At 39.2% G+C, this 13867-nt stretch overlaps 2 protein-coding genes across 6 annotated transcripts in view; both read right to left on the bottom strand.

Annotated features, from left to right (window-relative positions):
- The window catches only part of mutyh (mutY DNA glycosylase), an 11069-nt gene extending 2494 nt beyond the window's left edge, over window positions 1-8575 (bottom strand). The window contains exons 1-13 of the mRNA XM_020606991.1: window positions 8349-8575; window positions 8064-8194; window positions 6370-6409; window positions 6215-6288; window positions 6062-6103; window positions 5915-5986; window positions 5600-5713; window positions 5385-5482; window positions 4409-4553; window positions 4177-4264; window positions 1791-1973; window positions 1229-1374; window positions 993-1142 (exon numbers count right to left, since the gene is read on the bottom strand). Coding sequence (XP_020462647.1) covers window positions 993-1142; window positions 1229-1374; window positions 1791-1973; window positions 4177-4264; window positions 4409-4553; window positions 5385-5482; window positions 5600-5713; window positions 5915-5986; window positions 6062-6103; window positions 6215-6288; window positions 6370-6409; window positions 8064-8194; window positions 8349-8454 — 1389 coding nt within the window. The 5' untranslated portion in view covers window positions 8455-8575. The remainder of the gene's footprint in view (window positions 1-992; window positions 1143-1228; window positions 1375-1790; window positions 1974-4176; window positions 4265-4408; window positions 4554-5384; window positions 5483-5599; window positions 5714-5914; window positions 5987-6061; window positions 6104-6214; window positions 6289-6369; window positions 6410-8063; window positions 8195-8348) is intronic.
- A 638-nt stretch (window positions 8576-9213) lies between these two features.
- Window positions 9214-13534, bottom strand: armh1 (armadillo like helical domain containing 1). Of its 5 annotated transcripts, none has more exons than XR_002275463.1 (12): window positions 13053-13532; window positions 12753-12821; window positions 12428-12594; window positions 11999-12195; window positions 11660-11744; window positions 11349-11465; window positions 10972-11053; window positions 10695-10824; window positions 10359-10436; window positions 10186-10267; window positions 9998-10100; window positions 9214-9614 (listed from the first exon to the last, which is right to left on the bottom strand). XR_002275463.1 is itself a non-coding variant. In XM_020606996.1 (12 exons), exons 1-11 carry the CDS (start codon window positions 13262-13264, stop codon window positions 10069-10071), a joined length of 1251 nt encoding a protein of 416 aa, XP_020462652.1. In that variant the 5' UTR covers window positions 13265-13534; the 3' UTR covers window positions 9214-9614; window positions 10041-10068. The 5 variants fall into 5 exon arrangements, 4 of the variants coding, with proteins under 4 accessions (XP_020462652.1, XP_020462653.1, XP_020462651.1 ...); XM_020606996.1 differs by having other exon boundaries at window positions 10041-10100; window positions 13053-13534; XM_020606997.1 differs by having other exon boundaries at window positions 9214-10100; window positions 11999-12037; window positions 12140-12195.
- Window positions 13535-13867: the final 333 nt, after the last annotated feature.

Genomic DNA, 13867 nt, shown 5'->3' with positions numbered 1-13867 from the left:
TCTTGTGTTTTAGCCGCAACAGCCTGGAGCTGAACACGCTCAAAACAGTGGAGATGACAGTGGACTTCACGAAAAGCCCTCCCACCTTACCCCCACTTACCATACTTGGCAGCACTGTATCAGCAGTAAAGTCCTACAAGTTCCTGGGTTCCACTATCTCCCAGAACCTGAAGTGGACGTCCAACATCAGGACCATCACCAAGAAGGTACAGCAGAGGATGTACTTCCTGCGCCAGCTCAGGAAGTTCGACCTGCCCCAGGAGCTGCTGATACAGTTCTACAGAGGAATCATTGAGTCTGTTCTCTGCACCTCCATCACTGTCTGGTTTGGCTCAGCAACCAAACAGGACAAATACAGACTTCAGTGGACAGTCAGGACTGCAGAAAAGGTCATTGGTGTGAGCCTGCCCTCCATGGAGGACCTGTACACCTCACGGGCCAAAAGGAGGGCGGAGAGGATCACTGCTGACCCCTCACACCCCGGACTCAATCTGTTTCAACTCCTCCCCTCTGCACAGCGTTACAAGCCACTGTGCACCAAGACAACCAGGCACAGGGACAGTTTCTTCCCCAAGGCTGTCACTCTGATGAACACTTAGCCCACAACAGTATGACTGGACAATAGCCCTCAGTGCAATACCTGTAAATATACATTGTACAGATTATACAGATCCGTACAGGTCTCTATTTTTAAGTAATCTAATTTTATTCCTATTTATCTCATTTCAATTAACATTCCTTTGTCTGCATTGTTTACTGCCTGTTTATACTGCTTATTTTGCATTATTTGCACTGTTTGTTGCTTGTTAATACTGCTTTTTTGTTACATTACATTATTGGTTTATATTGGTTTACTGTTTACTTGCCCCTTGCATGGGGATATGTACATATACATTGAGAGCCGATGTACCAGAGTCAAATTCCTCGTGTGTCCGACACACCTGGCCTTTATTAGCAGATTCTGATACTGTATATACCAGCAGTACACACACCTTTTTGACTCCTGTGGATACAGCAGCTTCCTGCAGAGCAGCTCTGGTGAGCCACTGCATGTTTTCAGGCTGGGTTTGTGTGTGGCCGTCCTTCAAATATACACTGTGAACCACGTAAGTCTGGTGGATGTGGGAGAAGACGTGAGCCACCTGCAACCAGTGATTCATCTGGGTTGTCATTCAGATAAACAAAGAGCTGATTTGTGTGTAAAAGTGTGCACACTACTGTTGTTTACCTCTCCCACATAGTAGAAGCAGCTCTCAGTCAAATGAGTTCCCAGCATCCTGCCTAGTTCAGCACACAGTGCCCCCTTCTGTTTCATCTCAGAGCTCTCACCCTCCAGAAGAAGACTGGGAAACTCCCACAAGCCTGCCAGCAAACCTGTCAATACACACAAACATGGGCTGTCAGACATTAAGATTGATAAAAACAAGCATTTAAAACACAACCAAAGTGTCCATTTATTTTAATGCATTTGTTTTGTTAGCAGATTACAATTTAAACCTAAACTCATGCCCATATATTGAATTTATTCATGTAGCCCACATAAATGTTCTCATGTTTTTCTTTGTGTTGTCTATATTCACCCACCTAAATCCATCTATGATTAAATCCTAAATGGAAATAATTCCCTGCCAACATTAACACTGATGGAAATCTAAGTTCTGCTTCTATACCTGAATGACAGCTCACATATTAAATTCTATCTGATCATCAAAGTCTGATGAATGTATTTAGCAGCTCGCTCTTGATGCCCTGTGTTGACCATTGTAGACAAAACATCCGCATGTGCTGACCTTTGTTTGGTCTCTGTGTGAGCAGATACTCCTCCTCTCCCTTCTCTCCAGGTCTGATCACCACACAGGTCAGAGTTCGCTCCACTCTGGGCGGCTTCTTTGCCGGCTTTCTGGGGAAGTTCTGAACACCCAAGTCATTGTCCCAGGGCTCCGTAGGACACAACAGACATGTCCCACTGTTTGCTGAGGGAGCGGAGAAGCCAAACATTACTGCAGTCAAGTTCCTAAGTATTTTGACAGTGACACAATTTTTGTAATTTTGCCTCTGTACACCACCACAATAAATCTGAAATGAAGCAGTCAGAATGTTAATGAAGTAAAGACGTTCAGCTTTGATACAAGCAGTTTAGCAAACATATTGCATTAATTGTTTGGGAATTACAGACATTTTTTTATACATAATCCTCCATTTTCAGAGGCTCAAAGGTAATTGGACACGTGACTGACAAGCAGTTTCATGGCCAGGTGTGGTATGTACCCTCATTAATTCATGACAAAATTAAGAAGATAAAAGGCCTGGAACTGATTTCAAGTGGTGAATTTGCCTTTGGCAGGTGTCCATTGGAACTCTCAATGTGTGGTCCAAAGAGGTATTGTTTCAAGTGAAGAAATCCATCATAAGGCTTAAAAAAAAATTCAAACCTGTCAAAGAGATATCAGAAACTTTAGGAGTGACCAAATCAAAAATTCTCAAAAAGGAGGAATGCACTGATGAGCTCAGCAACAGCAACAGGCCTGGAAGACAGCTAAGGTGGTTGATTCCTTCCTTGGTGAAGAAAAAAAACCCTTCATAACATCTACTACATAAGTCCAGAACACATTCGAAGAGGAAGGCGTATCAGTGTCAGAGTCTACGGTCAAGAGGCGCCTTCATAAATGTAAATACAGAGGGTTCACCTCAAGGTGCAAACCACTGGTAATGCTCAAGAACAGAAAGACCAGTTTAGACTGCCAGAAAACACCTAAAAAGCCTGCCCAGATCTGGAATAAGATTCTTTAGACTGATGAAACCAAGATCAACTTGTAGCAAAATGAGGGGAAGAGAAAAGTATGGAGCAGGAAAGGAAAGATTCATAATGACCAGTAGACTCAGGAACAGCTTCTTCCCCAAAGCTGTCTCCTTGCTGAACTCTGTCCCCCGTTGACCCCCACCACCTCCCTCTACACAAACCTCACCCCTTCTCATCTCTCCTCCTGGGACTAATGCAATACACTTCTGTTACCTGTAATACTGAAGTGATCTATTAATTTGCACATACTCTACACACAGAATACTGCTCGGTTATTCATTTGCACACTGTACTGTACATATGCCAATACTGTATATTTATTTTGCACTATTTACATCCATTGAAATGTTAACTCCTGTAACTTATTTGTCTTTTTATTCTGCACTATTTCATTCCATTTCATAGTGTTTTATAAGCTTAAAGTACCTTATCCATTATTTGTCATTTAAATCCATACAGTCTGTTGTATATTGTACTATATTACCTTATATAACTTATTGTAAATATCAACTGTTCATATCCATCGGTAAATTAGTTCTCACTGTACATACTACGCACTCTGCACTGCCGCTATTGTATTTCTGGTTAGATGCTAAACTGTATTTCATTGCTTGTACATGTTTAATGACAATAAAGTTGAATCTAATCTAATAATCCAACACATGCAATATCATCTGTCAAATGTGGTGGAGGCAGTGTTATGGCATGGGAAAGTGTGGCTTCAAGTGGAACTGGATGACTGGTGGTTATTGATGACCTGACTGCTGAGAGAAGTAGCATGATGAATTCTGAAGTTACAGATAATGGATGGATGGATGGAAAGACAGACAGACAGAGCCAAATGCTGCAAAACTCACAGAATGGCATGTCACAGTACAGATGGATGACCCAAGCAACTCAAGAGTTGCAATATTCGTCAATGGCTGAGTCTGTCACCTGAACTCAACCCAAGTGGGCATGCAGCAACTGAAGGTAGCTGAGCTAAGGCCTCACAAAGGAGTAACCTCAGCATCTGATGATGTCCATTGGTTCCAGACTTCAGGTAGTCACTGACTGCAAAGGATTTGCATCCAAGTATTAAACACAATAATTCTATATATTTTTATGCTAGTTTGTCCAACTACTTTTGAGCCTCTGAAAATAAGGGGACTATGCATAAAAATCTTTGTAATTCATAAATGTGATATTTTTGTGAAACCCCCTTATTTAAAGCTGAAAGTCTATACTTCTGTAACATCTTGATTACTACATTTCAAACTGATTGTGTTGGTGTACCAAAGAAAAATGACAAAAAAATGTGTCCCTGTCCAAATACTTATGGACCCAACTGTAAATATCTCAACACGGAGGTCTGAAGGAAAGAGAAGAGCACATACTGCAGTCTTCTATGTCAGGCAGGGCTGAAGGTTTTCTGTCCAGCTTCACCAAGAGCTTCCTGGAATTTTGTCCTTGTTTGACATGAACCTGCAAATACACACACACACTGCATAGGTAAGCCTGCTGTGATCCGATACATTAGTAACCCATGTTACTGTAGCTCTGAGTTTACAACATAAGTTAGCAGGCATAACCTTTTCTTATTGGTACCAGATGCGAGACAGGACCTACTTTGTGATAAGAGTGGCAGTGAGACTGTATAGGACACTGGCTACAGAGTGGTGCTTTAGGGGTGCACACTCGTGCTCCCAGCTCCATCATGGCCTGGTTGAAGTCTCCTGGTCTCTCTGGATCCACTAGCATATTCGATAGATCCCTGAAACAGTGCAAAGTAAAGCACAGAAACTGCAATCATGGCGTTTCTATTAGTACTGTAACTCACTCCAGAATGAAGTATGTCAAGAACTAATTACGGAATATACCAATTTATCATAGAACATAAATGCTAATAAAAGTTTTAACAAGAAACAAATGGACACATGGATGATTTTAGTTTCTGTGTTCCTTTCAAAAGGATGGTCTTAAAAAAAAAAAAAAAAATCCTTCACTGGCTGAGCTTCAAACAGGACAAGCACATCAGAACCCTTATTTAATTTTCCCTTGTCTATTTTTTATTCAGGTAGTGGTAATTGTTGTCAAATGTAAAAACTATTTTAAACACCTTCTACAAAGATTGACTTCACTAATGATTTTTTCAATCTTATAGTCACATTAAAAGCTGATATTCCATCTGAAAAAATCTGAATTAATTAAACCAGAAGAAATAGGACATAATTCATTTATTATGGAATAATCTTCAGTTTTTAAAACCCAGGTTTCCCTGATATCTAAATATCTTTAAATAAATAAAATCTCACTTCGTAAAAATTTTACAAACAGCATTTGTTTGGACACATCTGAGACAACCTCAAACAGGCACAGAAATCACCCTGTGCAGAATGAAACAAAGCGCCCGTGCAAGACAGATTTAACTGGCCAATGTTTATTTATGGCAGCCAACCAAAAAGCATCTCCAAGAATCCAAAACATTTAGAAGGATGAGTTCATAATGTAGAAAAACATCTGGGCACTCAACCGACATAACAAATCCTAGGGTACAAAAGCTACTCAGAGATTAAGTGTGGTACTTGTTTATTTTATCTCTCACCAAAGTGCCTCTGTTACTGCAGGACTTGTGCAGTTGGCACCAATGGCTCTCAGCCGACACAGCACCCGAATCACGTTGCCATCCACAGCGCCGGTAACCTAGGCAACAAAGATCATTTCAGTCTTCAGTGATAAACGAAGCACTGTTGTCATCAAATGTGGCCTCAGAAACACGCCCAGCTCTGGTGTATAGGTATGTGTGTATAGCAACCCAACCTCTCCCAATGCAATAGAGCCTATAGCTGCAGCAGTATAGCGTCCCACTCCAGGCAGGTGTTTCAACAGGCTGTCCACTGTCTGAGGCATCTGTCTCTTCAGCTCTGTTACCACCTAAAAGAAAACTGTAATGTAAAATGACACTCAGAACCCCAAAATTTCACATTATGTTGATCTGGTCTGCATAATTAAATCACGACATAAAACCAGATTATCATTACACACAATTTTAAGAGCTGAGCCACAAATCAAGATGATCACAGGAGGCACAGATTAAACTGGAACCATATGCTGAGCCATGTCATGCAGTACAACCTTCTGAGCTCCCTCATGCAGTCTCTTTCCACGGGAGTAGTAGCCAAGGCCAGCCCACATCTGGTTCACTTCCTACTCATAAAGTAAAATAAATAAATATTTGAAATAATTTCACAAATCACCACAGCTGCTGCTTCTATTAATTACCTCCAGTGTAGCAGCTGCAAGATCCTGCACTGTGGGCCACCGCTGGAACACAATGAGGAAAGAGTTTGAATGATGTTTGATGAGGCTCACCACATTTAATATTTTGTAACACAAGGACACTAGGTAATGAGTACAATGAACAAGGGTGCTCACCTTCATCCACTTGTTGTAGTAGTCTTTTACTGTGGCAACTTGAGTCTGCTGCAGCATGATCTCTGAAACCCACACTGAAAAAAAAAAATCTGTCCTGTAAAGGGTGTGAGCAGCAGTTACAAATATCTGCATTTGCCAAGAAAATATTTTCTTACCTGCATATGTCCTGATGTTAAGGTCTGATTCTGTCATAGCCTGACAGAGAGAAAAAAAACACAAGTCTGTTATATTACTTTATGGTACCGGCTGGTTTTGTTTCTACAGTTCTTAAAGTGCCCATGGCATGCTTTTCTGTGTTTTCTGACTTCTCTACAATGGTATGACAATGAATTATCATCTTAAACATGATTGAAAACTCAACAAATGAGGTACACCTATGTTGTTGTACTTCTCAATTTATACAAGTCTCACAAATAGTTCACTGACTTCCTTGAATGATCACAATCTCCAGGCAGTTGCACATTCATGTGAGTTTGCCTGACATCCACTGGTGCCACTGTAAAATTGGAAGTTTTTTCGACTGCACGCGGTTTTGTGGATATATTTTACCTCCTGCTGCCTGCAATGTGACCAGAGGATGTGGAGAAAAATACAGGGCCTGAGGTTAATGCATGTCTGAGAATGCTCCTTACAGGAACTCACTGTTTTATCTGACCAGGTCTAAGTTACAAGCAGGCGGCTAGCAAGCCCTCCATGCCGGTGAATGACCAGCTCATCAATGCTGGATTCCCCCGGAGCACAGTACCTGTTTGTTTTGACTGCTTGAGGCCAGCGTGTCTGCCGCATGTGATGTGTTGTGGGTTGGTGAGAGGATTCTAAAAATCCATGATATTATTATTGTCAATGGAAGGCTACCTGTTATGAGTGTATATGGTCGCCTGTAACACAAGGGACTTGTGGAAGAAGATCAAGTATTAAAAAAAAACAAAAAAACATTGCATGTCTGTTAATACCTTGTTTCTGTAAGGTTAGAGAGAATTGCTGTATAGCTGGAGAAGTTACTATGTCTGCATTATGCCAGTTAATATATGGGGGTTCTCAATTACCCGCTTTGCTTTGTTTAGAGTGTCTCTTTTCATCAGTATATATGCTGTTGCGGTTTGTCGTGCTGTTGTCACACTGTTCACTTTCATATTCTGGCTCGAACATGTCAGGTATTGGAGTATTGTCATTGCTGAAGATGTAGCTTGTTTGTCAAAGTTTTTTGTTTATGTGTTGCCCAGGCTTCCTAACTAGCAACAGGAGTTGTGCACATTCATGTACTATCCTTTCGTTTTCAGGAGGAGGCTCTCCTTGTGATATCGGGTTTTATCATTCTGACATAACAGACTATTTGGAGTTATGATGGGGGTAAAACTAACCTAGAGGTACCCGAAATGAGCATGCCATGGCCACTTTAATGTGTATCAAAGGCTGAGGGATATAAGTTTATTTGAGAAATATTAATCATAATTTTACAATAATAAGGATGCATTTCATTTAGTAAAACATAAAAAGATACAGGAAAAAGTGAAATTGTGTCATATATCATCAATAAGATATTTTGACCGTTTTGTACATCTTTAGTATAACGTGCATATAATCTGTAGAGCATGGAACATGCCTTCACTCTGCTGTTCAACTTTAACACTTTTTTTTTATTCTATCTGCATCTGTACAATGCCAAAATAGAAGGTTAGAAATACTACTGAAACCATCTAATCACATACGTCACAAAGTTGCTGCAGTAACAATACAAACATTTTAATAATTAGCCTACATATAGGATTATAATTATTCTGATTTTTCACTAAAACTTTCAAACACCAAAATTCATTGTCAAAAACCAGTTTAAAAAGTTTCTTTTTACCAGAGTCCTCCATGGCAGCTCTCTCTTCTCCTGGTCATACCAGTACAGGAGCTGACAACGCAGCCGCACCACCGCTGTAGAGTCAGGAAAGGTGTGGTATGTGGACAGTGAGGCATCCTTCGTGGTTTTCTCTGAAGACCAAAATCACGATTCTCATTCAAAAACAAACCCTTGGGCAAATACCCATGACATTTGAGTAGTATTTCAATAGCCCTCAAAAGCACTAGCAGGATTCAAATCCTGTATGTTATCAATGAACTTTTTAATTTAAATATGTAGACCTACCGTCTTTCACGACCGTCGCTGACGTCTTCCGATTTGGTTTTGCCGTTTCTACCACTTCCAGTCTGGCTCTTTTTCCTTTGTGCACAGCTGAACGTAGCCTGCTCATTATTTCATTTCTCTCCACACAGCATGATACCGCTTATTTACCTCATTGATAAAACCCGCCATGTTCAGAATAGAAAGTCGCTGCTCGTCCAATCCGCTGCAAGGAAGCAAGGGACGCAGGTGAACGTCATCTCCGGTGGGAGGGTCATCACTAAAATTACCCAATAGGTAGAGGTTGTGCAAGTATTTCATACTGACTATTATTGACCTGGATTAAAGAAAGCATTTCATTATTTCATTACTAAATAATCAAAATAAGCAACACTAAAATCTCTTTTAGACACGTGTAGTTTAAGAATAAAGGTAGGAGGCAAATGTCAGTTCAATTTGTATTCTATAATAGACAGGCTAGCTCTTTCTAGCGGGCTCCTGTGGCATCATGTCGATGTCTTTTAGTTTGTTGTTTTATATTTATACTTCGATATGGAAGTCTCCCATTAGCTTTTGATATTATATTGTGTGTTTTATTTTGCTCTTGGTTTAATTGTTTATGTAGCTGATTTTATACTCCTAATACATGTTTTTCTATGAAGCGCTCTGGGCTCCTCTGGAGTTGTAAAGTGCTAGACAAATAAAGTATTATTATAATAATAAATGAATTATGTCCTGTTTCTTCTGGTTTAATTAATTCAGATTTTTTCAGATGGAATATCAGCTTTTAATGTGACTATAAGATTGAAAAAATCATTAGTGAATTCAATCCCTGTAGAAGATGTTTAAAATAGTTGTTTCATTGACAACAATTAACACAAAACTCCAGTATTTAGCCACATTTTCAAAATTTTATTGAACTGCAAAACTGAAATAATGTATCCTCTTTGTCAGTGCTGGGGAGTAGCCTAACTAGTTACATATTTTATTTATAAAGCACATTTGAAACAAAAGGTGTTTGCAAAAATGCTATACATAGTAAAATAAATTTAAAACATAAAACAAATATAAAAGGAAAAAACTAAAGGTGGCACATCACGCTTTACCTATTGGCAATAACAGAAGTATTAAATAATAACAAGTTGCGGCAAAAGAGGGAAACAAAGACAGGACTATCACAAAGCATTATGACTTGTGAGCCAGAGCATAAAACTGTCTTTAGCAGAAATTTAAAGACAGACACTGAAGGGGCCACTCTAATATGTAGGAGTAAGTTATTCCACAGCTTGGCTGCAACAGAAAAACGCACATGCTAATAGTTACTGTAATTAAAAATAAAAAAATGTTATTAAATTACAGTTACAAATCTAAATGTTGGCGACTACAAAGAGGTTACATCTGAATATATTCTTTTCAGTATAAAACAAAAAAAACTTAGGTCAGAGAATATAAGGTTTGCATCTTGTACATGTTTCACAATAATATATTATGTAACTGAAGTTATGTTAAAAAAACCTTGAATAAATGTTTTATAGTAATAGGTGTTAAGTACTGCCTGGTTTACATTTATGTTAGGCCTTTTGAGCTTTATTGCCCAGTTCAAAACATTTTTTAGAAAAGTAACCAAAAAGTAATAAGTTACATTATTTTGATGAAGTAATTAAACTACTTACAATACATATTACATTTTTAACAAGGTAACTGGTCATCTGTAACCTCTTGCATTTGGAAATGCTGCTCCTTATCAGCCTTCAGAGTTCTTCTCACCATCCAAAGCTAAAAAGATTGACAAGAAAAACTGTTATTCTGAGATAAAACAGTGAACTGAGGATTCTTAGGATAAACTGAAAACTGTCATTACCTTCAGTTATGTTAACCTTGTTAGAAAGCAGGATTTCTGCTTGTATTTCATCCATATTCATGTACAAAGTCTCAGGTTTGTGCTGGAGAAACAGGGTGGCTGGATTTGTTAGTACGGCTTTCTATCAGTGTCTACACAGTACACACAGTATTTTGTATCTCAGTAAAGCTTACCATAAAGGCTGCAAACAGTGTACTGCCCAAGAGTCTCTGCATATGTTCCTCAATTGCTGGTAATGAGCGGACAAAGTGCTGGGCAGAAATAAAAGCAGTTATAATGAGCATGTGTAAGAATATACAGTATGTGTCTGTCTGAATTTGTATGTAGGGTTGCATTTGTGTGATAGTGGCACATTAGAACTGTGACAAACATAAAATATCTTTATATTCAGAGTCCAACTTGAAAAACTTTGCTCTGCTCATTTCAGGCTGTTTTTTCAGTGTTGGTTACTGTCTTAGTAAAGCAAATATCTGTCTTGTGTGTTTTTGTATATGTGTGCATATATGTACCGCCAAGGCCAGGCTGGCTTGTATTTGTGCCTCAATGTGCTCTCTGTTGCCCATGGCGTACAGAAGGTTCTGGATCACTCCAAGAGAGAGAAGCTCTTGGGAAAGCTCATGGTCTTCCTCAGCCAACATCCTTTAACACATTCCACATGAAAACACTGAACTCATGAAAATAAAATAATGCAATATTCTAGAAATATATTTATTGCATAATAAACTACAAAAATGTATGGACTCATATTTGTGTTTACATTATCCAGTTTAAACTTAAAGACCATACCGTATTGCTTTAGCTGCAGCAGCTTGTTGCTCAAACACAGGCAGAGATCCAGTCATCTTGATCATCTCAGCCTCCGATAGGACTTTACACATCAACAAAAATGTTAATGTGACAAATAACCTGCTGTATCTGTTTGCAAAATTTCAAAACCTTTATGCAAAACCATTAAAATAACTTTTTTGAAACATGGAAAGCTGGTCTCAGTTTCCTAATGTCAGAACCTTTGCTGTCACTGTCTAAAGCAGCAGTCTGAGGAACAATCCTGCACTTTCAAAAAATCGACAGACATCGAGACCTCAGACCAAAGTGTCACCTGTGTTCCTGTGCTCCTGTATGTCTTCGTTAGTAGGCATCGAGACCTCAGACCAAAGTGTCACCTTCTGTGTTCCTGTGCTCCTGTATGGCTTCGTTAGTAGGTCTCAGCAGAGCCACCAGGCCACTGAGCAGCACTGGTCTTACATCATAGGACCTCAGGTCTAACATCAGATTAATAGCTGCCAAAAAGATACATAAAGATCAAAACAAGGTTAAAAGGTAATAATATATTACAGGATATATTTTTCCCTTCATAAAACTATGACTAGTGGACAAGATTCAGCATACAAAACAAAAAAAAATTTTTTTTTAACTAAAAAAAATTATAAGTCAAGCCCAAATTTCACCACCATACAGTATCTTCTGTGCTTACCTTCATCCTGGACGTCCAGCTGCAGAGACGTGAGCATATTCAACAGAGGTTCTACAATGCTGTGATTGATTGTCTTCAATTTGGACTGTTGAAGAGAATAATGGGAAACTTGTTGTATTGCTTAAATTGTAGACATAACATCATTTGCCAGGGTATTAACAATAAAATCTGCAGTTCAGTAATCACGATAAAAGAAAAGCCAGATAATTTTTTTTAAAGGCAAGGTTCATTGTATGAAACCGCAAGAATGAGTGCATGTACAGGCTCTGACAATGACAAAAAGTAAATGCTTATTGTAATATACTGACACTTGTACACTCAGGATGTCTCTGGTTTTACCTGCACAGTGCGTAAAGCATGTAAGACCAGCTGCTGAGTCTTAGGAGAAGTATGAGTCATGAGAGTAATCAGACATTTATAAATTTGGTTTAGGTATTTAGGATTTCCATGCGACAGGGATTCCATCAGAGTCCATGCTACCTCTTGGGTTTCCTCTGCATTTGACTTGGCCAGGCACTCCGCTATGACTTTCACACCTGCAGGAAAGTCAACAATAGAAAGGACAAAGCTGACATGATGGTGCCTATAGTGCTGTGCAAATTACATCAATCCAAATGACATGCACTTTGAAGAGACTAAAATTTATATTTATCTATTTATAGTGAAATTGTAAACTGTTTTAATAAGGAGATTATCCACATGCACATATTATACAATGCTAGTCTATACAACACTATAAATTATAGGCAAATTCTTTATGAAATGTACCACAGCTTTCACAGATTATCTCTCTGTACTTGCAACCAGCATTTGAGACAGTGAGCAGAAGATGCAGGGCCTCTGCCTTGTCCTCCTCTTTGCTCTGAGCGTGGCTCAAGATGTCCAGGAGAGTGAGAACCCCTCCATCCTCCAGGAACTCCATCAGGTATTGATCACTGGGGAATACCAGAAAGGTGGGCCACTGAAGAAAATGACTCAGTTACAGTATTGTACAGACTATGATGCAGTATTATATCTCACTCACTGGTTTGATGAGAAAATGACTCAGTTACAGTATTGTACGGACTATGATGCAGTATTTTATCTCACTCACTGGCTTGATATAGAAAGGAAAATCCCAAGTGCTTTCAGCTGGAGTCCCAAACATGTCCCAAACATGTATCTGAATATTCAGTGAAGGACTGATACTCAGCTGATTACAGTGGCAAGGAAGAGTAACCTCAGCAAACCCTTACTGTACATGCAGACATTAAACTAAGACACAACTATGAACAAACAAACAATCTATTATACATTTGCATTAGCTGTTAATTATTGGCAATATTAAATTTAAATCGACTGTGACTGGCCAGATTTTCCCCGGGGCTGAAGCACCAAGATGAAGAAAAGATACGTGAGTCTCATCCATGTGGTGAGTCGAGCCAGAAATAGACTGGCCACCTGTGCAAACTCCAGCTCCAGCTCATAACACGTTTTCCCTGTGTTTTTGGTCAAAAAGGTGTTCAACATGCAGCTGCGGACTCTCCTGCCACCGCGGTCCCATTGCCTAAGAAAACTCAGCACTTTACCGATGTTCGCTTGTTCTTCCTGTGCTGACATCGACATCGTGTTCCCACTTCTGCTTCGCTTCTCACGCCGGAGAACTTACACTAATTCTATAAACTTTTTTTTGCTCCAAGAACCAGAGCCAGACACAGGCGTGAATCTAGCTGCTCGTCGAACGGTTACCTAACACGCTATAATTAACAAAATTAATGGGTTTGTCTTCAAAGATGCTCATTTTCCGCGACTTGATTAGCTCCATAGGTAGCTTTTCCCTCCACTAACCATAGTTTATTACAACTAGACAACGGTTACCTAGCAACGAAACCAAACACCATTCCGGGTCTGTACAAGACAGAGCACAGGAACCTGCAGTTAATAATAACAACAATAATATACAGTACATATATATTAAGTAGGCTATGTTTCTAAATTAAATCAGGATCTCAGAAGTAGGCCTACATTAGACGTGATGGGACAGGAGCATCAGAACTTGCCGAATACGATACTAATGGCCTATCTTAATAATTATAGACTGCAATGTACTGTATCACTGAAGTCATCTGCTACTATAGGCTATCTGTTCACACAAGACCTTTAACAATTCATATAACATTTTCCAAAATACACTGTTGAATAAAAATATCATGTTGATGTTTAAGCTAT

The sequence above is a fragment of the Monopterus albus genome, unplaced genomic scaffold, assembly GCF_001952655.1.
Source record: "Monopterus albus unplaced genomic scaffold, M_albus_1.0 scaffold83.1, whole genome shotgun sequence".
Taxonomy (NCBI): domain Eukaryota; kingdom Metazoa; phylum Chordata; class Actinopteri; order Synbranchiformes; family Synbranchidae; genus Monopterus; species Monopterus albus.
The sequence above is the reverse complement of the archived record's forward strand: the minus strand, read 5'-3'. Positions and strand labels throughout refer to the sequence as shown.